General features: G+C 35.3%; 3 protein-coding genes across 7 annotated transcripts in view; all 3 read right to left on the minus strand.

The window, feature by feature from the left end:
- The window catches only part of LOC110272417 (putative disease resistance protein At3g14460), a 90,991-nt gene that overhangs the window by 11,105 nt on the left and 55,964 nt on the right, over positions 1-23,922 (minus strand). Inside the window, exons 1-2 of one of the 3 annotated variants that reach the window (XM_052257386.1) lie at positions 20,990-21,572; positions 17,569-20,485 (exon numbers count right to left, since the gene is read on the minus strand). In XM_052257386.1, coding sequence (XP_052113346.1) covers positions 17,586-20,485; positions 20,990-21,290 — 3,201 coding nt within the window. In that variant the 5' untranslated portion in view covers positions 21,291-21,572 and the 3' untranslated portion in view covers positions 17,569-17,585. Of the gene's footprint in view, positions 1-17,568; positions 21,573-23,922 lie in introns of those variants that run through there. The other 2 variants (XM_052257384.1, XM_052257385.1) reach the window with 2 other exon arrangements.
- Positions 1-23,922, minus strand: part of LOC107472406 (putative disease resistance RPP13-like protein 1) — a 138,838-nt gene that overhangs the window by 10,785 nt on the left and 104,131 nt on the right. The window contains exon 2 of one of the 2 annotated variants that reach the window (XM_052257389.1): positions 6,747-7,049. The exons of the other annotated variant lie outside the window; for it this stretch is intronic. Within the exon in view, the coding sequence (XP_052113349.1) occupies positions 6,747-6,994 (248 nt within the window). The 5' untranslated portion in view covers positions 6,995-7,049. The remainder of the gene's footprint in view (positions 1-6,746; positions 7,050-23,922) is intronic. 2 annotated transcript variants of the gene reach the window in all.
- LOC107476048 (pentatricopeptide repeat-containing protein At2g02980, chloroplastic-like) lies at positions 9,743-12,789 on the minus strand. Of its 2 annotated transcripts, none has more exons than XM_021136157.2 (2): positions 12,445-12,789; positions 9,743-11,944 (listed from the first exon to the last, which is right to left on the minus strand). In XM_021136157.2, exon 2 carries the CDS (start codon positions 11,908-11,910, stop codon positions 10,096-10,098), a length of 1,815 nt encoding a protein of 604 aa, XP_020991816.1. In that variant the 5' UTR covers positions 11,911-11,944; positions 12,445-12,789; the 3' UTR covers positions 9,743-10,095. The 2 variants fall into 2 exon arrangements, with proteins under 2 accessions (XP_020991816.1, XP_015951282.1); XM_016095796.3 differs by having other exon boundaries at positions 9,743-11,941; positions 12,445-12,788.

Raw genomic sequence — 23,922 nt, forward strand, 5'->3', positions numbered from 1 at the left:
GTTACCTGGATCCATTTGAGTGGCAGCAATAGCGGCTTTAGTGGAGAGTTCGTCGAGCAAGTCATCCGCCATAAAGAGAGCATCTTGAAGATCAACAAGCCACTTCTTGACTCTCTTGTCAGTGAACTGCTTCAGCTCAGCATCATCAAGAACAGGTCTAACATCATACAGACAATTCTGCAACCTTCCAAGCAAGTTGTTCCTTTCGAGGAAAGAGTCGTCTTCTTCAAGTATTGAAGTCAGGCTGTCCAAAACAGCATCAACAAAGGGAGAGAGGTAAGCTCCACCATAAAGTTTTTCAGCCATGGTTGAATCTCAAGTGAAGCAGATCAGATGGGATCAGAACAAAGAAAGAAAGTCAATGGATGAGGGAAGTGTTTGCTTTGGGTGGTAGGTGAAGTGATTTGATGAGGTTTATGGTCTTCGGACAAAATGTATTGGTGAGTGTGCTAATCACATGCTTAAGAAAGGAATCTATGTAACTCTCCATGAATCATGATACTTACTGCTGTCTTCACATGGCTTCTCATTTTTTATTGGACAAACTTTGTTGTACTAGTTGTAGACTAATAACTAGTTGTAGTTCCACTTCATTACACTCACTGGTCACTAGATGATATAATTAGTTTAAAACTTAACTCACTCAATTTTATTTAGCTTTTTTATTATCTCTAAGTGATTTATATGATAGAATTACTCTTCATGTATGCTTTCTCTTTTTGTCAACAGATTTAAAAGACTATATAAAAAAGAATGACTTTTAAATATGCAAGAATGACTTTTAAACTATATTTGTTAGCAAGAATGATTTTTAAATATGCATGCAGGTAGCATTTTTGGTAATTAATATTATCTTATTGCCTTAAACTATATTTGTTATTTCTTTGTCCTTTTTCCTTTCATGTAAATTATAGTAGGATAAGAAAGTTCCACTAAATCTTAATTAGTATTTAGGATGACTTAAAATTGAGATTATTATGCATTATTCTACCACAAGTGATAGATTTTAAACTAGAAACAACAACTCCTTGTGATGCTAAAGTTATATATGCTGAAGCCACAGTGAAATTGTTGATTGAATGAAATTATATTACCAGATAAAAATGTCCTATGTTATTGTAGATTATCTTTAGCTAACCAATGAAAAAATTTTCTCCAGATGATTGCAAAATTTCAGGTGAATCCCAAATGTCACAAGCAATATTATCTTTGCAGCCATCAATTGCTGACCCTCGGAACCGTTTTGAGCTTGGATTCACTCAGCCTATGGTACAGAAACTCTAAAAAATAAAAGAAATTGATGTTCTTGGTAACTTAATTATTCATGGACATAATAAGTTTCATTTCTTGTTTTTCCTTTCTAGATATGTGCAAAGTATCCTTACATGGATCAATTTTATGGACTCTTCTCAGCTTATGCACCTCAAATTTTGGTTTGTATTTTATCTCAAATCTATATATCTGTATATAAATCATGTCCATGTTCAATGGCGGAGCTTGAAATGAAATTTTGGGGAGGCCAGATAGAAGATAATTGTCAAGATACTTTTAATATAGATCCCGTTTAAGATAAGCTCATCTAACCTCATCTCTCTAATTTGGGTGATATTCCCAAATTTGAAGCCGTTTTTCAGAGTATCGTTCCAAAGAATTAAGGTCAAACTCATCAAATGTAACTCTTTAAACTTTTGAAGGTTGTATCTTACTTTCTTCGTGATTCATTGAAGTAAAAGAACTATCTATAGATGTTGATATTGTAAAAGTTATATGTTTTCCTTCTTGAATATTAGCCTTCCTTTTAAAAAAATACATCATCAACTCTTTGATTTTTTATAATTATTTTATATAAAAATTTGAATATATATCCAATAAAATATATAAAAAAAATTAGAAGGACAAATATTAAAATTTATAATATTTATTAAATTTTTTATCAATTTATACAAATACAATATATCAATACTTATTGAATATTCTAATATTTTTTATCATATAAAAAATTAAATTAAATAAATAGTAAAATATAAAATAATATTAAATTACATAAATAAAAAATACCTAATTTTTTATATTTGAACTCAAAGGTAAAAGAAGTGTTGCTTATTGAATAGAGAACTGCGAAATACGAATACACTCAATTCAGTCCAAATTCAATATGTTTTGAATGTTTAAAACTAAAACTATTGTGCAATAAAAACAAGAAATGAAGATTGAACTTTAGTATTTTAAGTCATAATAAAATATTTGAGCCAACTGAACTATTTTTTATTTTTTGAAAAAGTATTACTAATTTTTTTAATAAACATTTGGGGGGGCCGTGACCACCCCTTGTCTGAACTAAGCTCCGCCACTGTCCATGTTCTTTTAATATTACTGTTTTTTGTAATGCATGTCTCTGCATAACAAGAATCTGAATAATAGTTATGAATGTGGAAGGTGACAATATTACCACAAAATTAGTAACAACATTGTAAATAGAAATCAGTAAATGGCTGAAACTTATAGCTTGTATTATTGAGTGGAGATGTGTGAAGTGAATGTTGATTTATATAGTAAACAAAAGAGTGGGTATGAAAGAAGAGGATGAATTATGTTTTATTACTCAATTTATACCTATTAAAGAAAATAACATTAACATTGAAGCCATATAATATAGAGAATATGAAAAGTATAGAGTAACCTAAAGAAAAATAAATGCCATAAAGAGTGAGAAAGAAAATGAAAAAGAATCGTATGTTATAATCCTATATAATAAACATAGGAAGGTGTGAGTATAAAAGAAGAGGATGAATTATGTTTATACCTATTAAAGAGGAATAATAGTAATAAAGATATATAGTATCTTATATAAAAGTAAAGAGTAAGCAAATATAAACACTATAAAATAACCTAAATAAAAATAAATATCATGAGAGTGAGAAGAAAAATAAAAATTACACATGAAAATTTCTAATTAGTTAATCTTACTATCGCAGCATAGGTATCTTCTGCATAATTAACAGAAACACTAAGAATTAGAATGGATGAAAATTTTGTCATAAAAATGTTATATTTTTACACAAAAAGCTAAGATAATGTTTTTGCTCTTTAATTTTTTATACTGATATGTTTAGAATAAGTTATTAATTGCTAGTTGTTCTGAGATAAAGTGACATCATTTAATAATTTCAAATTGACATTGTCAAGAAAAGACTTTTAGTTTCATGAAATACTAATAAAAGAATATGAGAAAAGTAATCTTCTTAATTAGAGGCAATACACAAAAAATAGAAGAAGAAAAAATCTTAAATCACAAAGGCTTAATGGTGCAAAACAATTAATCACACTGCTCCACTAATAAACGCCAAGGTAATTCACCAATATAGTAGCATATGACACATCTAAATCAAATTTCATCTGACCATGAGGTTTCTAGGAAGTAGAAGCAAACTAAAAATCTCAGTCTTCAGAAGGGTATGGGTATAGGTTCCAAAAAACATAGAGAAGCTAAGGAATTAAATTTTCCAATGCATTGGTCACTTGCTCAACTGTGTCCATAATTGTTGCTGAATTGGTTTCTGCAAGAAAGTTTCAGACGTTTCCACCACATATAAGATATCATATGTTTTAAGTAATCCACGTTATTGAAATTTATAAAGTATATAAAATTCTTACTATTCTTGTTTTATTTCTCAGCAATCAGGCCTGTGTATTGCAATGATTGAGTATTGTTGATGCAGCGAAAGCAAAAGCATAGGTGGAGAAGTTGTTGTTGGGTCCATGGATAATCTGCATGAGAAAGAAGGGAATGAAGAATGAAAACTCGTGACTCCCTTTATTATATGCGGAGTATAAATGATGGTGCAAAACATAAATATATTTAGAGAATACGAATAATGTGGTGAGAGAGAGAGAAAGAGTTACCTGTTGAAGTTGTTGGATTACCAAATCCATCTATCATCAACTTGAATGCCGGGGATGTGGGAAATTTTGGGCCAAAGCTGTGGGTCCTTCATCTCACACCGTTTACTCAACAAAGGGCTTCGAACGATGGTGAGTCGTATTAGAGAGGCGGGCAGCTTTTCTCCCTCGATATTCTCCAACTTGGCACATCCATCAATTCTTAATCGTTGGAGGGAGGTGAGGTGGGCAAGTCCCTTGCATTCCAACGTCTCCACACTTTTCATGCCAACCAGTCCGAGAGACTCAAGTGAGGCAGGCAACCAACCTTCCTTTGGGAAACACTTCACACTTTCACTCTCCCGGTATCCACCTTCAATGCGAAGATGAGTTAACCCATGAAATTGCAAATTCATGAATGCTGCAGAGATGACCTGTTTCTGGTAGTAGCTGATGGTAAGAGATCTCAGACTACGGTGTGGATCCCCTGTGGGAGACAAATCGATCTCTGGGCATTTCAGTAACGAGAGTTGTTCTAGCTGAGGTGCTGCCATCCATAGCGTCGACACGGATTTCAAGCTCCAACAATCGTCGATCTCTAAAGAACGGAGACGTGGAAGAGAGCGTGATACCGCAACAGATTCCATCTTTCCACAGTACTTGATTTCAACACGCACGAGGTTTGGAAAAGAATCCAACAACGAGAAGGATGTAAGTGAAGAACAGCTTTTTTCTATTAATAGTTGCTGAAGTGAGTGGTGTTGGCCATCCATTTGGAATTCTAATTCTCTGCAATCCTCAATCGTCAGCTTTTGTAGTGATGGGGGAATAGCACTCACTGGAAACCATATTTGAGAGGAACAACCTGAGATGCGTAAAGACGTCAAGCAAGTTAGTTGCGTGAGGGTAGTAGCCTCTACCACGGACTGCACTAGATGATCACTTCTTTCAATTGATAGATTACCCAGTAAAGGAGGTAGCTCCCCAATTCTCACTTCATTGCTGCCTTGTATGCTTAAAGAGGTCATCCCAGGAGTTCTCGGAACACAATAATTGAGCAGCTCGCAATTCTGGATCTCAAGTGATTGCAAAGATGGTAGATGATTCGGCAAATCTCCTTTCAACATCGGACACCAATTTATGGTAAGCACCCTAAGTCGGGGAAATGCACTGAACTCCGATGAATGCCACTCCTCCCACCAAGGCATTGACGAAAATTCAAGTGTTTCTAGCATTGGAAATGGTGTCTCCAAACAAGATTCATCGTTCTGGCAGAAGTAAAACTCAGCACCCACAATCCCCAGATTTACAAACTTTGAAATTGTAAGGTGCTTCAAAGAGGCCAATTGTCCAAGTGAAGGAAGCCTACAACAGTTGCTACAACCATCCAGAGTAACTTCGGTGATGTTGTGATAAGAAGAATGCCCCAACCAATCTGGAAATGTTGTACCCCTGTAACCGTCGATTGCTAGTTCTTTCAAACCAATGGAAGGTTGTAACTTGTCCAGTATATCTCTTTCAATTTCGAAATCAACCATATTCTCACCTTCATACCAAGACCAACTCAACCACAAAGAATCAATGCCGTCCTTATCAAACATTCTTGCCTCCAAAGCTTCACTACTATTCACCACATTCTCCAATTTGGTAATGGAAATTGATTGCTCTAGATTTGTCAGTGCTCCCAATTCTTTGATCTTGTTCTCTTCATCCTTACCAACAACATAGTGGCTTAAAAAATGCAAACTTTCCAATTTGCTCATACCTTTCGGCATCTCATGTAACATAGTCCCCCAAATATCAAGATAGCGCAAATTTACAAGATCTTGCATGCTAACCGGAAGCATTTTCAGATTGCAACATAGAGTTAGCTTCAAGATTTGCAAATTGTACAGATTACCCAAGGACTCAGGCAACGTCACAATGTAGGTCTCAGAGAGATTCAAATAACGCAAATGAATCAGCTCACCTATTGAATCAGGCAATGATTCAAGAGGAAAGCATTTGAACGACAAAGCTCTCATGTACTTCAACTGTGACAACAAGATACAAGGTGCATTTTCCATATTAAATGGGATATGTGACTCTAAATTGATTTCAAGAAATGTCCTTGTATGCTTTATTCTATCACAAATTTTCAAAATTTTTGACATTGGATAATCGCCTTTGGCATTATGTGACAAGTGACGAATTTTATCAACCTCAATTGTATTCTGAAACTTTTCAGCTCGGAAATAGAATTCTCTGGCAATGAGATCCTTAACGCTGGAACAACATTTATTCTGTCATTGGAGAGTTCCCAGATTTCACTCTTCAGTAAATGATTCCAATCTCTGATATCAGAATTTCCACGCAATATGCTTCCAAGGGCTTGAGCTGCCAAGGGCAATCCATCACATCTCTTTACCATATCTCTGCCGATCCTTTCCAGGGTTGGATTCTCCACAGAAACAGTTGAAAGACGTGCATGTTTTGAGAACACCAACCAACAATCTTCATTGGACAATGGAGTTAGTTCATGAGGCAAAACAGTTTGCACCACATAAGCTACCTTTTTACTTCTAGTAGTTATGAGAATTTTACTTCCCTTAACCCCTTTTTGAAAAGGTTTTAGAAGCTTAGTCCAATCCTCATAATTTTCATTCCAGACATCGTCCAGGACAATAAAGAACTTTTGCCTAGACAACTTTTCCTTTAAATCAAGCTGAAGTAAATTCAAATCTGTCAAGTTACAAGAATTCGAAGTTATTGCCTCGATTATAGTCTTGGTGACCTTGACAACATCAAACTCTGCTGACACGCAAACCAAACCTCGAAAATCAAAATTCTCCTTCACTTTATCATCGTAGTAAACCATCTGGGCCAAGGTAGTCTTTCCTATTCCGCCCATGCCCACAATGGGAATGACAGATAAATCACCATCAGCAGCATCATCATCATCCAACAACAGTTTCAGTATGGCCTCCTTGTCTTCTTTCCTGCCACATATCTCCGATGGTTCAACGAGAGATGTGGATGGAATTCTCCATGACATGTCCACCTTGGCACTCTTCTCCAGACCAAGATAACGTTTGCGTCTTACAACGGATTCTAGTTTGCCAGCTACTTTTTCCATGCGCCATTATCTTCAATATACGAATCAACAAGACGAGACCAGGAAGAAGAGTTACCTGGATCCCTTCGAGTGGCTGCAATAGCTGCTTTAGTGGAGAGTTCGTCGAGCAAGTCATCAGCCATATAGAGAACATCTTGAAGATCAGCAAGCCACTTCTTCACTTTCTTGTCAGTGAACTGCTTCAGCTCAGCATGATCAAGAACAGGTCCAACATCACAGAGACAATTCTGCAACCTTTCAAGCAATTCCAGGGCAGAGTCGTTTCCATTGAGGACAGAGTCATCTTCAAGTATTGAAGACAGGTTGTCCAAAACAGCGTCAACAAAGGGAGAGAGGTAAGCTCCACCATAGAGTTTTGCAGCCATGACTATATTGAGTCTCAAGTGCAGCGGATGAGATCACGACAAAGAAAGAAAGAGACAAAGAAAGGTGATGGATGAGGGAAGAAGGGTTTGCAGTTTAGAATGTAGTCTCTGGGTTTTCTCAAACAGAAGCTAAGGGAAGTGTTTGCTTTGTGTGTGGTGAGTGAAACTGACTTGGTCACTTGGTCTTCATACAAAACCATTTTGGCCGAATAATGCTACTTTTAGGTACACCAAAAAGTTGATGTTGAAAATTCTCACCTTTTCATATTTTATTCTCATTTCCCAATTATCATATTTTAACATATAATTTGTTTCGTTTCCACAAATTTTGTTTATTGATTTATTATAAAGAAAAATAATTTACCTGAAACAATAAATTGTAACAAAAATATCCATATTCAATTATTCATTTTCTTTTTTTTTTCCATGAATATACATGGTTTTTTTTTTTTACCGATATATCATGCATGTTTTAAAATAACAACTTTGTTAATACATGTTTTTGTGCTTCACTACTTAATTACTGATTAGCGCTGCCTTCACATGTCGTCTTCTTCTTTTCTTATTGCTTCTCTTATTTTGATGGTTTATGGTAGAAACTTTCACTTTTATTTATTCTCAAGGATTTTATTGTTTATTTTATTGTTACTAATGGACATACTCTGTAGTGCATTAGCAATTAGTAAACTAAAAATTAGCTGTAGTTCCACTTTATCGCTAGTCAATGGTCATCAACAGATGATATAATTATAGTTATTGGAAAGAAATTTCTATAAGGTGGGGACTCTCTCATTTTTTTTTCCTACAGATTTAGAAGAATATATCAATGATTCGACTGTATTATTATTTATTATAAGGGACAGGACGAAAATGACTTTTAAATATACATGTAAATAGCATTATCATTTTGGCTAAACATATATATTGTACTACTATTAGTTTGTCATGTTTTACAACAACTACATATTTATCTCGCTCGTTTCTATTTGCAGCCATAGTTGAATCTCAACTGAAGCAGATCAGAACAAAGAAAGAAAGAAAGAAAGAAAGGTGATGAATGAAAGGGTTGGCAGTTTGCAAAGTACTCTTGGGGTTTTCTGAGGCACAAGCTATGGAAAGCGTTTGGTTTGTGTGGTGATCCAAGGGTTAAGTACCAGTCAAATGATGCAACTAAATTATAGAGTTGAAAAATTAGAAATTTTTATAAAATATGATAAGAATTGAATAACTTTTTTAAGAATTATAATTTTTCTCTCTTTTTATAAAAGGAGAACACTTCCCACTAAATATATAGAAAAATACCTCAAATTTTTTTTTATATTTTTCTCTGACTTTTCTCTTTTTCGATGTTATTTGTTATCTAATGAGATTATCTATTTATTTAAAAATTCTTCTCACCTTAACCATACAATAACTATAGGTGGATAATGAGTATTAGTTTGGACAGTTAATGTTTGATAGCTTATAAGTAAGATAATTTTCTCCTTTCATTTTGTTAGATTTTTATTTCTTTTTCATAAAAATGAACTTTACTCTTTTTTTACATGAAGTTGACTTTGATGAACTTTATGATCGTCTTCTGAGGTGATCACTGATCATGCTGAATGCTAGCACACCACCAAAAATAAATAAATAAATAAATAACATTATGTTTCCTTTTCAGTGATTTCAGAAGACAATTATTTGAGGTTATTTTATTCTCAATCTTAGACAGAATGGCAGAAAATGCTGGCTATTGCTGCTTTGAAGAAATCTTACAGAATGGCAGAGGAAGAGAAGAATAGAAAGCAATGAAAAATGAATCTGAAGTTTGATTTAGTATTTGGAAAATTATTACAAGCCTTGAGTCTTCTACCTAAGTCAGAGGCTATATATATATATATATATCTTTTGTAAGCATATTACCGGTTCATCAGTTATACAAAAAAGGCTATATATATATGATTTACAGCAAATTAACATTAGCTAAATCATAATTTCAGCAACAAACTCAACTTTCAACAACAAATTCAAGATGTACTATTACAGCAATGAAATTGAAAGAGGAATAACAGGGCCGAAGCTGAAACTCACCTGCGCAGAGAGACGAAGCAAGCGTTGATGAAAGACCTGGGCCGAAGCTGAAACCCTAAACCCAGACTCACGGCAGAGGAAGCGTTGATGGCCGAAGCAGGTTCACCAGTTAACCGCCGGTTCGCACACTGGTTTTTCGTCAGGCAGTTTTTTATCTAAACCGGACCGGCTACCAATTCCTGGCTAACCCGGTTGAACCAGTTGATCCGGTTCGATTTTCAGAATCATGACTAAATTAACGTTTTGCGCAACTAAAAATTAGTCATGTTAGTTTCCACTAATTCAAATTGCTAATTCCACGAAAACTATCATATCATCATAAGCTGAAATACAAAAATCATCATTTACATAAACACGAGTGTCAAAATATACTAACAATAAGTTATATTACATTAGAATGAATCCGAGGTTCTAAACTATCCAAAGTATCCTTATATTACGTGATTTATAACATCCGTGTGTACAACTCTGTTGATTAATTACCTAAATTTGCCCAAGATGATGATAGTATTCCTATTCCTATTCCTCTCCCAGTGTTAAAGTAACAAATCTCTTCTTTTCGGCTGCATAGAGTTGGTATTCCAAGCACAAATAATAGCACTAAATTCTTTGGTCATGAATCAACCTATCATTTCAATATTGCAGAAGAATCAATAAAATCCATTACCAGTAATCCCCACAGGAACATTCCCCATCTTTGAAATGATGAAATCGCTGCACGTCTCTAAGTATGATTTGCCTACCAAATATGAATGATATAAATTTAGCAGCATTGTGGCAATCCCCACAGACCCGAAGGTTCTTCATGACACGAATAGTTGTTCCAGGAGGCGTATTCAGAAGCCCGAAAGTAATAGCTAGTTTCTCACTGTGATATCTGAGAATAATTTCTTTCTCTTCATCATCCATGTCTGCATGAAAAACTAGAGAGGTGTCAGGTACATACCCAGCCAGCTTCAATTCCTTTACCAATTCGTCAAGTGCATGGTGCAATGCATTCGAAGTTGAATGAACACCATCCCCAGAGAAGAATTCATGCACAATATTGTTGACTTCTATAGAGCTACAACCAGGAATCTTCACTGCTCCTTTGTCTACCATCTTTTTCCTTAAGAAATTCACATCTTCCCATTTTCCATATCTTGCACACAAGTTTGACAGAACAACGTAGTCCCCACCATGTGAATCATCCAGCTCAAAGATTCTCTCAGTTACTTGCTTTCCCATTTCAACATTGCCATGGCTGCTACAAGCAGATAGCAATGTCCTCCAGAGAATTGGTGTGGGCTTGATTGGGAGTTCGTCTATGAATTTATAGGCTTCATCTAGGCGTCCGGCTCGGCCAAGCAAATCTACCATACAACCATAATGCTTGATATGAGGAACAATCCCATACTCATTAGTCATACTATGGAAACAGTGGTAACCTTCCTCTACCAATCCATTGTGACTGCAGGCAGACAATACCGCTACAAAAGTTATCTCATCAGGCTGCACTTTCTCCTTCTTCATTTCTTCCAACATTGATACAGCACGGGAACCATGTCCGTGCGTTGCATACGCGACAATCATCGCTGACCAAGCCTGCGTGTCCCCCCTGCGCATTTGCCTAAACACCGAAACTGCATCATCCAAGCTCCCACACTTGGCATACATATCAATAAGTGCTGTGTTCACCTTTACATTGCGAATAAAACCGTGCTTCTTGACGTACTCATGTATCCACTTCCCCAAGTCCAATGATCCAACCAAAGTGCAACATGATAGCACGAGAAGCATGGTGACATCATTTGGCTTAAGTCCACTCCCCTGCAGTTCCCTGAACAGAGCCAACGCCTCATTGGGCCTACTATTCCTAGCATAACTAGTAATGATAGCATTATATGCTACCACACATGGTTCGTCAATCTTATCAAATACTCTCCTAGCAGTGTCAACCTCATTACACACAGTGTACATATTTATCAATGTTGGACACACGTAAGTGTTCTCACTTACCCCAATCTTCATAGCAAGGCAATGCAATTGCTTACCTTCCTGCAAAGCCTTAACCTTTGCACAAGCCTTGAAGAGCGAGGAAAATGTGTAACCATCAGGAAGGATTCCGGAGCAAAACACTTGGGAAAACATCAGAATTGCTCTAAACGGGTCATCAGAGTGCACGAACCCACGTGCAATGGTGTTGAAAAGGAGAATATCTGGTAGGGGAATTTGGTCGAACAGGTGGTGTGCATGGTCCAATGAAGCTGGTGTAGGTCTGGCAGTGCATGAATTGATGATTTTGGTGATGACAGTGAGGTCATTTTGGAGATTGGTCTTGATGGTGTAGCCTTGTATCTGCTTCAGTTCCCTGAGAGAGGAGCATTTGGGTATGAGCGAAAGGAGGTATCGTAATGGCAGAAGTGCAGTTGTTGTTGGTGTGTCTGTGTACGAGGGAAATTGTGGTGGGAGTCCAAGAATGGATAATGAAGATGCCATTTCTGTTATTGTGAATCTTCCAATTCTGCTGCTGCTTTTGCATTGAAGTGTTTCAGTGTTTGCGAGTGAATCAAGGACAATCTCAATTGCAAGGATCATAACAACAATTTAACAAATTAACAAGAACAAGACCCGAATAAAAAATCCATCAAGTCAATAACAAAAAACAAGGACAATCTCAATCTCAAGGATCACAACAACAACAATTTAGCAAATTAATAATCTCAGAAGAACAAAGCAACCCAATAATCTCAAGGACAATAATAGGTACACAACAACAACAATTTAGCAAATAGACAAGAACAAGACCTGAATTAAAAATCCAGCAAATTAAATCGCAGCAACGTAACAATTTAGCAAATTAAAAAAACACCAGCCCAACAATTTAGCAAATCATCAACTTAACACATTCAAGAACAGAAAATCACAAGGGCTGGAACAGCGAAAACTGGAACAGCAACTTACTAATTAAAACAACAACCAACTAAAACAATAACTGAACAATTAATAGAAGAAAGAAGGAAAAGAAATCACCTTAGTTTTCACATGTTCTGAAAATCAACAGAGGAGGGAGAGGGAGCTGGAGCTTTAAAACTCGACGGAGATGGCTGAACGGAGGGCTGCACAGCGGCTGATGAGAGGCTGAACAGCGGCGGAACGGCGGCTGAATGGAGGCTTGAACATGCGACGGAACAGAGGCTGAACAGAGACTGGAAGACAAGGGCCGCGGAATGGCGGCTGAACGGAAGCTCGAACACACGACGGAACCGAGGCAAACAGAAGGGAAACACGCGGAAGCGCGGCGAACAAGGGCGGAACAGAGGCGTTTCGATGACGCTGGAGCAGCGCCGACCACTATAGTATTCAATCCCACTATTTATTTGAAGGATAAAGTATTCTGCCACAATTTAAAAATACCTAATCAGTCCCCAATCAAACAACTACCTATGTAACTTAGTTGGTTATGATGACTATTAAGTGATTCAATGTGTATATTATATTTATGATAAAAAAATTTTAGAAGAGCCTGTTTTAACAATCTGACAAATTTATAGTCTAAAAAGTAATTATTGAAAGAAACTTGATTTTGTAATGACTAAGAAAGAAAATATAGATAAAATTTTTGTAGTGTACTTGAATGGAGTATGCTACTTGGGTAGCGAATTTGTCACTAAAAAGTTTCGAACCACATCAATTGTTTGACTGCAAATAGATGATGCTCGTCTTACTAGAGCTTTGGTAGTGTTCAACGAATCTGTTACTCTTATTTCCTCATGAGAATAGTCACATTGAAATATCCATTTTGAGCAAAGTTGGTGTAAAAGAATCTTGAGTAAAGCTTTTCACAGTTGGACTTGGACCCGTTACAGATCTTTGTTATCCAATGGGAATGGGCAAAGAATGTGAAGTAATATCTTTTATCAGAAACAGCAGCAGTGAATTGGCTTCCTTTGATGTCATCACCGGCAAAGTAATTCACAATATTGGACTTGAATCCAAAGTCATCACACAGTTCAATTGGACTTTAGTCATTGGACAAAGTTGCATGTCACTTTTGGCAGTTGGAAACTTACTGAGTTACACTTACACCCTTAGCTTATAACTCATTTGACCTTTTTGATAACAAATCATGTTTAAACAGAAATCAGTGGACTAATTAAAATTCCTTTCCATTTTTGATTTTTTATCTCTTCCTTTTGTGTGTTTTATAGCAGCAAATTAACAAAAGAAAAAAAAAAGAAGAGCATGGGATGTTGTTTTGAATGATAAGGAGTTTGTTGATGCACTTCTAAGTCTGTGGCGTTCTTTGGAGAGGAATCCAAGTATATAACTCTTGATGATACAGAGTGCTGCCTTCCCATGTCTTCCTATTTTTCATTGTCTCTCATTTCATGATTTGAGGTGGAAACTTTTATTGATTCTCAAAGATCTTACTGTTAGTATTTAAATCTTCACTTACCATTTGCAGGATAAACATAGTTGGTGCTGCATTATTGACTAATTTTTGTTATTTTTCTAACGAAACATGCAATTCTTAATCAAATGCACAATAAAAGAGAGAGAGAGAGAAAAAAAAAATCTTAGACCATAAAGACTTAAGGGTGTAAAACAATTAATCTCAATCCTCCAACATTAATCTTCCAAAAAGGACTATGTAGGGAGGAAAAATAATGTCATGGTATTAGAGTGACTAATGATGAATTAAACTCCAATAACAAGGAGCTGCTCTCTATATCCAAGAACACATGCTCATTGAGGCTCCTCTCTATATCAATAACTGTCATGCCTCTCTTGAATATCATGGATTGTTGTTGAATTGCTTTCTGCAAGAAAGTTTCACTCTCTCCTGTTCCCACCACATACAAATTATCATATTTTTTTAGTAATCAAAGTTATTTGAACAGTATAAAGTATATATTCCTTCTTAGGGAACTTTTAAATTCTCATGAAATGATTTTTTTTTTCAAAAAGAAAAAGAAGTTAGTTCAGCCATCCATGCCACTTTTGCCATCAGGTTTCTTAACCACCACTTATATGAAAGCAATCACGGTGAGAATTCCATTTTCTTTGGAAGTTTTCTATTTTTGGCAGGGACCATGATCTTCTTCAAGAACCTTATTGTCCTTGTCTTGTTTCTCAGAATTACCCACTGAGTATTACAACCATGGAATATTCTTCATGCATCAAAAGCAAAATTGTAGCTGCAGAAGTTATCTCTTCTTGGCTTCCATGGAAAAGCTGTATGAGAAGGTAAAAGTGTTAACTGTGTCAGTAAAGAATGAAGGATATAAGACATTTAAAAAAAAAAGAATAACAATAATGTAAAACATAATGAAGAATGAAAAATTAGTGACTCATACTTTATATGCAGAGTATAAATATTGTTAAGATTTGGACTAGTGTTTGAATTTCATGTACATATTATTACTGTCGATTCACTGTACTAGCAAAATTACAATGAATAAATGCCATCATTTTTCTCTAATTCAGATGATGAGGTCAAATTATGCAAAGCTGAAACATAATTTAATGCAGATTAGTATCATCATTTTGTTTTATTAACCTCCGAAATATCTAATTACTTAGTCCTACTATAGCAGCATGCATATCTTCTGCATTATTAACAGAAACACTATGAACTGAAAGATGAATATTTGTCATAAAAATCTTACATTTTTACGCACAAGATCATGTTTTTGATCTTTAATTTGTCATACTGATATGTTTATACTAAGTTGTCAACTTGTTACTTGTTCTTAGTTAAAGTGAAATCATTTGATAATTTCAAATTGTCATGCCTCTCTTGAATCTCTTCCATGGTGTCCATGATTGCTACTCTCCCTTGTTGCTGAATTGCTTTCTGGAAGAAAGTTTCACTCTCACCTGTTCCCACCACACAAATTATCATATTTTTTGAGTTATTTATTGGAACATTATAAAGTATATACTCCTTATCAGGGAATATATAAATTTCCATGAAATGAAATTTAAACTTAAAAAGAAAAATTAGTTCAACCATCCATTTTCAGTTGTGCATACCAATTTTAACATCAGGTTTCTTAACCACTTATTTAAAAGCAATCACGGATGAGTATTCCCATTTTGTGTGGAAGTTTCTATTTTGGCAGCAGGGACCTTGAATCTTGTCAAGAACATTATTAAGCATCAAAAGCAAAACCATAGCTGCAGAAGATATCTTGTTGGGTCCATGGATAAGCTGTATGAGAATATCAAACATTCTTGCCTCCGAAGCTTCTCTGCTGTTCACCACATTCTCCAATTTGTCAATGCAAATTGATTTGTGTAGATAGACAAGTGCTCCCAATTCTTTGATCTTGTTCTCTTCATGCTTCCCAACATCATAATCACTTAAGAACTGCAAATTTTTTAATTTGCTTATGCCTTTTGGCATCTCATGCAAACTAGTCCCTCTGATATCAAGATGACGCAAATTTACAAGATCTTTCATGGCAACAGGAAGCATTTTCAGATTTGCACATCTAACCAGCTTCAACGTCTGCAAATTGTACAGCTTACTCAATGACTCCGGCAATGTCATAATGTAGGTCTGAGACAAATTCAAGTAACGCAAATGAATCAACTCGCCTATTGAATCAGGCAGTGACTCAAGGGGAAAGCATTTGAATGACAACGCTCTCAGGAACTTCAACTTTGACAACAAGATACAAGGTGCGTTTTCCATGTCAAATGGGATCCATGGCTCCAACTTGATTTCAAGAAATGTCCTTGCATGTTCCGCTCGGTCACAATCTCCCAAAAGTTTTGAGATTGGATAATTGCCTTTAACATTATGTGATAAATGATGAGTTTTAATATTAATCTTAGTAGCATTCTCAAGCTCTTCAGCCCTGAAATAGAATTCTCCAGCAAACATCATTGCCATATCGTGCACGAGATCATGCATAACAAATATCTTTTCATCGGTATTACGAGCTTGAAAAAATGATCTCGTAACTAATTCATCAAACATTCATCACCAACTTATTCCAGTGTCTTTTTACCTATTGGCTGTAAAAAATTTTCTGCCATCCATAACAAGACTAATTCATCTTTATCAAATTCATAATCCTTGGGATATAAGGAACAATAAACAAAGCATTTTTCTTAACGCTGGAGGCAGATAATAATAACTTATTCTTAACGCTGGAATAACATTTATCTGGTCATCAGAGAACTCCCAGATCTCGCTCAAGAACATGCTGTAGCCCATTACCAATTAATAAACTAAAAACAAGCTGTAGTTCTACTATATATGATTATCACTGATGATACAATTATAGATTCAATGGAAAGAAATTTCTATTAGCTGGCAATCTCTCATTGTTTTAGTTTCATGAAATACTGATAAAAAGAATATGAGAAAAGTAATGTTTTTAATTAGAAGCAATTTCTTGTCCACAATTCACAACAACAAAAAAGAATATCCTATATTACAAAGGCTTAATGGTGGAAAACAATTAATAACGCTCTTCGAATATATAAACGCCGAGGTAATTCACCAATATAGTAGCATATGACGCATTCTAATCAAATTCAAAAATCCCGAAAATTCAAATACATGTCTGCAACAGAATGTACCAACATGAATCTTCCAATAGAACCATGACCATGAAATTTCTAGAAAGCAGAAACGAAACCAAAAGTTTCAATGTTCAAAAGGGTGGATTCCAAAAAGAAATAAAGAAGCTAAGGTGTTAAATAGTGACTTGCTCAATTGTGTCCATGATTGTGGCTCTCCCTTGTTGCTGGATTGCTTTCTGCATGAAAGTTTCTGTCTCACTTGTTACACCACATATAAGTCATCATATTTCTTGAGTAATCAATGTTATTTGAACATTATAAAGTATGTAAAAAATCTTACTGTTCCTGTCTTATTTCTGCAATGATTGAATATTGTTCATGCAGCGAGAAAGAAAATCTGTATGAGAAGGTATAAGTGTTAAGTAAGGAATGGTATAACACATTAATAAGAATGATTGAATGAAGAATAAGAATATTGTAGACAGAATGAAGAATGAAAACTCGTGACTCACTTTATATGCTGAGTATAAATCATGATGAAAACTATAAATATATTTCCGGAATAAGAATAACGTTGTGTGTGTATGAGAGAGAGAGAGAGAGATAAACAGTTACCTGTTGAAGTTGTTGGATTACCAAATCCATCTGCTATCAACTTTAATGGCGCGGATGTGCGAGATTTTGGGCCAAACCTGTGGATCCTTCTTCTGACATCGATTGCCCAGCAAAGGGCTTTTATAGACGCTTAGTTTTATTAGAGAGGCAGGCAGCTTTTCACCCTCCATATTCTCCAACTTGGGACATTCATCAATAGTTAAACGTTGGAGGGAGGTGAGGTGGGTAAGTCCCTTGCATTCCAACGTCTCCACACTTTTCATGCTTGTCAGTGTGAGAGACTCAAGGGAGGCAGGCAACCAACCTTCCTTTGGGATGCACTTCACACTCTCATCATGTTCACCAGAAATCCAAAGATATGTAAGCCCATGAAATTGCGAATTCATGAATGGTGCAGAGCTCACCAGTTTCTGGCAGTAGCTGATGGCAAGAGATCTCAAGCTACGGTGTGTATCTCCTGTAGCAGACAAATCCATCTCTGTGCAACCCAATATTCCGAGTTCATCTAGCTGAGGTGTTGCCATCCATATCGTCCATATGGATTTCAAACTCCTACAATTCTTGATCCATAAAGAACGGAGACTTGAAAGTGAGCGTGACACCACAATAGACTCCATCTCTTTACACTTCCTGATGTTGAGACGCACGAGATTCGGAAAGGCATCCCAAGAGAAGGATGTAGCTGAATCATAGTAGTAAATTATACTCAGTGACTGCAGGGACTTGTGATGCCCATCCATTTCGAGTTCTAATTTTGCGCAACCCGATATTGTCAACTCTTGTAGTGATGCAGGAATACTACTCACTGGAAATGATATGTGGAAGGAGCAATCTGAGATGCATAAAGACGTGAGGCAAGTCAGTTGCATATTCCGAAAGGCCTTAACCACTGGCTCCACTTGATCAATTCCATGAATTGATAGTTTACGCAGTAAAGGAGGTAGCTCGCTAATACTCACTTCTCCGCCACCAACTATGTTTAAAGAGGCCATTGCAGGAGCTATTGGAAGACAACAGCGAAGATCCTTGGAATTGTCAATAGTAAGTGATTGCAAAGATGGTAGATGATAGGGCAAATCTCCTGTCAACATGGGACAGTCACTTAAGGTAAGCTCCGCAAGTCGAGGGAATGCATTGAACTCCATTGAATCCCACTTCACCCAGTCACTAATTGAGCAAAATGTAAGAGTTTCAAGCACTGGAAAGGGTGTCTCCAAACAAGATCCACCCTTGTAAAACTCAGCACCCACAGTTTTCAGACTTTTAAAATCTGAAATTGTAAGGTGCTTTAAAGAGGGCAATTGTCCAAATGAAGGAAGCACAGAACATTTATTGCAATGTTGCAGGGTTAGTGTGGTGATGTTGTGGTAGGAAGAATTTTCCAACCAATCTGGAAATGTTGTGCCTCTGTAGCCACTGATCTCTACTTCTTTCAAATTACTGTGAGGTTGTAACTTGTCAAGTATATCTCTTTCAATTTGGGAATCAGCTGCATCCTTCTTTTTGACAGCAAAAGCAAAAACTTCTTCCATACTTTTATGTGACCACCAACTCAACTTCAAAGAGTCAATGCCATCCTTATCGAACATTCTTGCCTCCCAAGCTTCACTGCTGTCGACCACATTCTCCAATTTGTCAATGGAAATTGATTCGCGCAGATTTGCAAGTGCTCCCAGTTCTTTGATCTTGTTCTCTTCATGCTTCCCAATGACAAAGTCGCTTAGAAACTGCAAACTTTTCAATTTGCTCATGCCTTTCGGCATCTTGCGCAAACAAGTTGCTCTAATATCAAGATGCCTTAAATTTACAAGATTTTGCATGCCATCCGGAAGCATTTTCAATTTTTCACATCCAATCAGCTTCAAGGTCTGCAAATTGTAAAGATTACCCAAAGACTCGGGCAATGTCACAATGTAGGTTCCAGAGAGATCCAAGTAACGCAAATGAATCAACTCACCTATTGAATCAGGCACTGACTCAAGAGGAAAGCATTTGAACGACAAAGCTCTAAGGCGCTTCAATTTTGACAACAAGATACAAGGTGTGTTTTCCATGTCAAATGGGATATTTGGTGACAAATTGATTTCAAGAAATGTTCTTGTATGTTCTACTCTATCACAAACTCCTACAAGTTTTGAGATTGGATAATTGCCTTTAGCATTATGTGATAAATGACGAGCTTTAATATCAATCTCAACAGCATTTTCATGCTCTTCTGCTCTAAAACAGAATTCTCCAGCATAGATCATTGCCAAATCATGCACAAGATCATGCATCACAAATGTCTTTTCATTAGTACTATGAGGTTGGAAAAATGACCTCACAAATAATTCATCAAAATATTCGTCACCAACTTCTTCTAGACTCTTTTCTCCTATTGGTTGTAAGAGATTCTCCGCCATCCATAACAAGATCAATTCATCTTTATCAAATTCATAACTCTTGGGATATATGGAACAATAAACAAAACACTTTTTTAGACAAGAAGGAAGATAATAATAACTAACTCTCAAGGCTGGAACAATTTTTATCTTGTCATTGGAGGATTTCCAGATCTCGTTCTTCAATATATGATTCCAAGACTTGACTTCATAATTTCCACGCAATAAGCCTCCGAGTGCTTGAGCTGCCAAGGGCAATCCATCACACTTCTTTACAATATCTTTGCCGACTTTTTGCAGAGTTGGATTCTTCATAGAGTCAGCAGAAAGACGTGCGTGTTTTGAAAATACTAACCAGCAATCTTCATTAGACAACAAACTCAGTTGGTAATGTAGATCGGTAGTTGCAACCACAGAAGCAACCTTTTCACTACGGGTTGTCAAAAGAATTTTACTTCCATGATTACCGTAGCGAAAAGGTTTTAGAAGATCCTCCCAAATGTCTTGTTGATCATGCCAGACATCATCTAAAACAACTAAGAATGTTTTTCCTATCAACTTTTGTTTCAGATGAGTTTGAAGTGAATCAAAATCATCCCTCTTATAAGAACTACAAGTTATTTTCTCTAGTATAGTTCTTGTAAGGCTAATAGGATTAAAATTTTCAGCAACACACACCCATGCTCTAGTGTCAAATTTTCCCACTACTTCAGCATCACTGTAAACCAGTTGAGCCAGAGCAGTTTTTCCTATTCCACCCATACCCCAAATTGGGATCAGAGTAAGAGGTGATTCAGAATCATCTAGCAACAATTTGATTATCTCTCTCTTCTCTTTGTCCCGACCGAATATGTCAGAACTTACAACGAGAGATGTGGATGGAATTCTCCATGATGTGTCCAACTTGGCACTCTTTTCTAGACCCAGTTTAGCTTTTCTTTTTACAAGAGACTCTAGTTTGCCAACTATTTTTTCGATGACGTTGACACCACTATCATCAATATATGAATCAACATGACGAGACCAGGAAGAAGAGTTACCTGGATCACCTTGAGTGGCCGCGATGGCGGCCTTAGTGGAGAGTTCATCGAGCAAGTCATCAGCAAAATAGAGAGCATCTTGGAGATCAACAAGCCACTTCTTGACTCTCTTGTCAGTGAACTGCTTCTGCTCAGCATCATCAAGAACAGGTCCAGCATCATAAAGACTATTCTGCAACCTTTCAAGCAATTCCAGGACAGAGTCGAGGACAGAGTCATCTTCAAGTATTGAAGACAACTTGTCTAAAATAGCATCAACAAAAGAAGTGAGATAAGCTCCACCATCAAGTTTTGCAGCCATGATTGAATCTCAACTGCAGCAGCAGATCAGATTGGATCAGAACGAAGAAAGAAAGGTGATGGATGAGAGAAGGGTTTGCAGTTTGCAATGTAGTCTCTGGATTTTCTCAAACAGAAGCTAAGGGAAGTGTTTGCTTTTATGTGCTGTGAGTGAAGTTGACTTCATGAGCTCATGATCTTAGTTTCATTAATAATGCATGTTTTTGTGATCTGCTTCCTTTGTTTAAGATCTGATATAACTTATAACAAGAGCTGTCAAATGGGGAAAGAATAAAGATACACAATTGGTCACATGCTTAGGAAAGTCTATGTAACTAACTCTTCATCAAATCATGATACTTAATGCTGCCTTCTCTTTTTTTATTGGATTGAGCTGGAAACTTTCAAGTTTATTGATTCTCAAGGATTTTATTGTTTATTTTATTGTTTGTATTTAACTGTTCCCTGATAATTATTGAGTAGATAAGCTTTGTTGTTGAATTATTTGAGTAGTTGAAGAACATGCTGTAGCCCATTACCAATTAGTAAACTAAAAACAAGCTGTAGTTCTACTATATCATTAATCACTGATGATATAATTATATTGTCACTGCAAAGAAATTTCTATTAGCTGGCAATCTCTCATTGTTTTTATGTTTGAATAGATTATTTCTACCGTCAATTATTATGTCCTGTATTAGTTATTGGTATTTTCTAGAGTTTTTTTCACTTTTTAGAGAATTAAAAAATATCTTTTGATTCTTCAAAGCAAATTGAATCTATTCTTAATATATAAAAGTAGATATATAAGCATGCACCACATTACTTCTAAGTTATTCCTCTTATTCTACTAACGCCATGTCAGCAATATTGCTTACATGGCAAAATTTTAGAAACAACCAATCAAATCTTGCCAAATTTCAACCACTCAAATCTTGCCAAATCAACTTCTATTTTCAAATTAAAAAAAAAACTAAAAAACAGAATAAAAAACAACAAAAACACAAATTAACATTTACCCCAAAAAAACCTCTGAAAACCAAAGAGTTCATTACTTTTCTCGTGCTTCTCGCCTGAAAACTCCTTACTCTTCTCATGCTTCTCGAAACCCTCTTCTTCTTGGCACTCTCTGTACCAGTATCCTATTTCCTCCATGCTCTTCCGGTATGAGCCATTGTGTTTTCCTCGAATCAAATTTTACTCTTCTCATGCTTCTCGAAACCCTCTTCTTCTTGGCACCTCTCCGCATTGCATCAATTGCAGAAACCAGGCCAACTAAGAAAATTCGTCTAACAAAGAAAATTCGTACCAAGTATTTTCCTAAGGATTACAACATTGAGGTAATTTTATATAAGAAATTAAAAGTAGATATACTTAATCTATCTTTTATCTTTTTTATTCATAAACTTATTCTTTACCAGTCGTTTATGTTTGCAGTACTTGATTCCATATCAATGGCATTTCAACAAACTCATGAGAATATATCTTCTATAAAGTAAGTCATCTCTTACACATTGTGAGTCGATGAGTAATTTCATATCAAACTCCTTTGAAAAAACTTGCGATAATATATTTCTTCATAAGTAATAAATTTCTTACGTCTAGAGTAATATTTATATTTCTTTCTTCTAAAATTTTTCATACATAATTTTTGTGAAAATGATTGTATCTACAGGTATAACACGCTTCGGAATAAGGTCGACCTCTACAATGCTCTAACTGGTCCAAAAATTAAATCTCAATACTTCTTTTTAGACATTACACATATAACCATGGGTTGAATTTAAGGATATTTTTTCCTTAGTTTTGTATACTTCTAAATTTATTTATATATTATGCCACAGTTTTTTATTTTTTTTCTTTTACAAAATTCTTAATCATATCATTTATAAATCATAATTTAAACCACTTAAAATTGGTCTATGAAATTTATGTAATATTCTTAATCACATATAACAATTTAAATAGGTTAAAGTTACATTTTAAAGCTTATAATAATTTATTAGTTAGTAAATAAATTTATATCATTATTATTGCATATTACTTCACTAAAACATATATATTTAAATGTGACAATATTATATTAGGTGGAATGCTTGGTCATCTTTAGCATTAAGACATCGGCATTCAATTTGATCTACCAAGAATCGATAACATTTAATAATATGATATTATCTAATTCAACTTGCTAATTTATGTATTTTATTAGGAATAATTGGTATTATTCATGATTACAGATAAAAATACTATTATTAATTAATAAATTGCTTTAAAAGTGGGATAAGAAAAAATGGGCAGAAAGAAGATGTACTGGCTTCTATTTTAACTGCAAAATTTTATGAAATCATTTAATTAAGTAATTAGAATATTAATTTTGAATTACTGCTAATAAACTTTTTACCATTTTCGGTACGTTAGTATATATTAATTGTTCAAAGAGAAACGTTAAGGACTAATATTTTTTATTAATATTAGTCTAAAAATTTTTAATTAAGTCCATATAATATACAAATATTTTTTAATCAAGTCTTTTTAAATTAAAATTTTTGAAATTAAATTTGTAACATATAAAGACATTGAAATCATATTCCTATATTTATTATATCTTACCGTTATAAATAATACAATAAATTTATTATACTAATAATTAATTT

Source organism: Arachis duranensis, chromosome 2, assembly GCF_000817695.3.
Source record: "Arachis duranensis cultivar V14167 chromosome 2, aradu.V14167.gnm2.J7QH, whole genome shotgun sequence".
Classification (NCBI taxonomy): Eukaryota; Viridiplantae; Streptophyta; class Magnoliopsida; order Fabales; family Fabaceae; genus Arachis; species Arachis duranensis.

Coding starts and splice junctions, on each gene's coding strand:
- LOC107476048 (XM_021136157.2), bottom strand. CDS start 11,910: ATGGCATCTTCATTATCCATTCTTGGACTCCCACCACAATTTCCCTCG.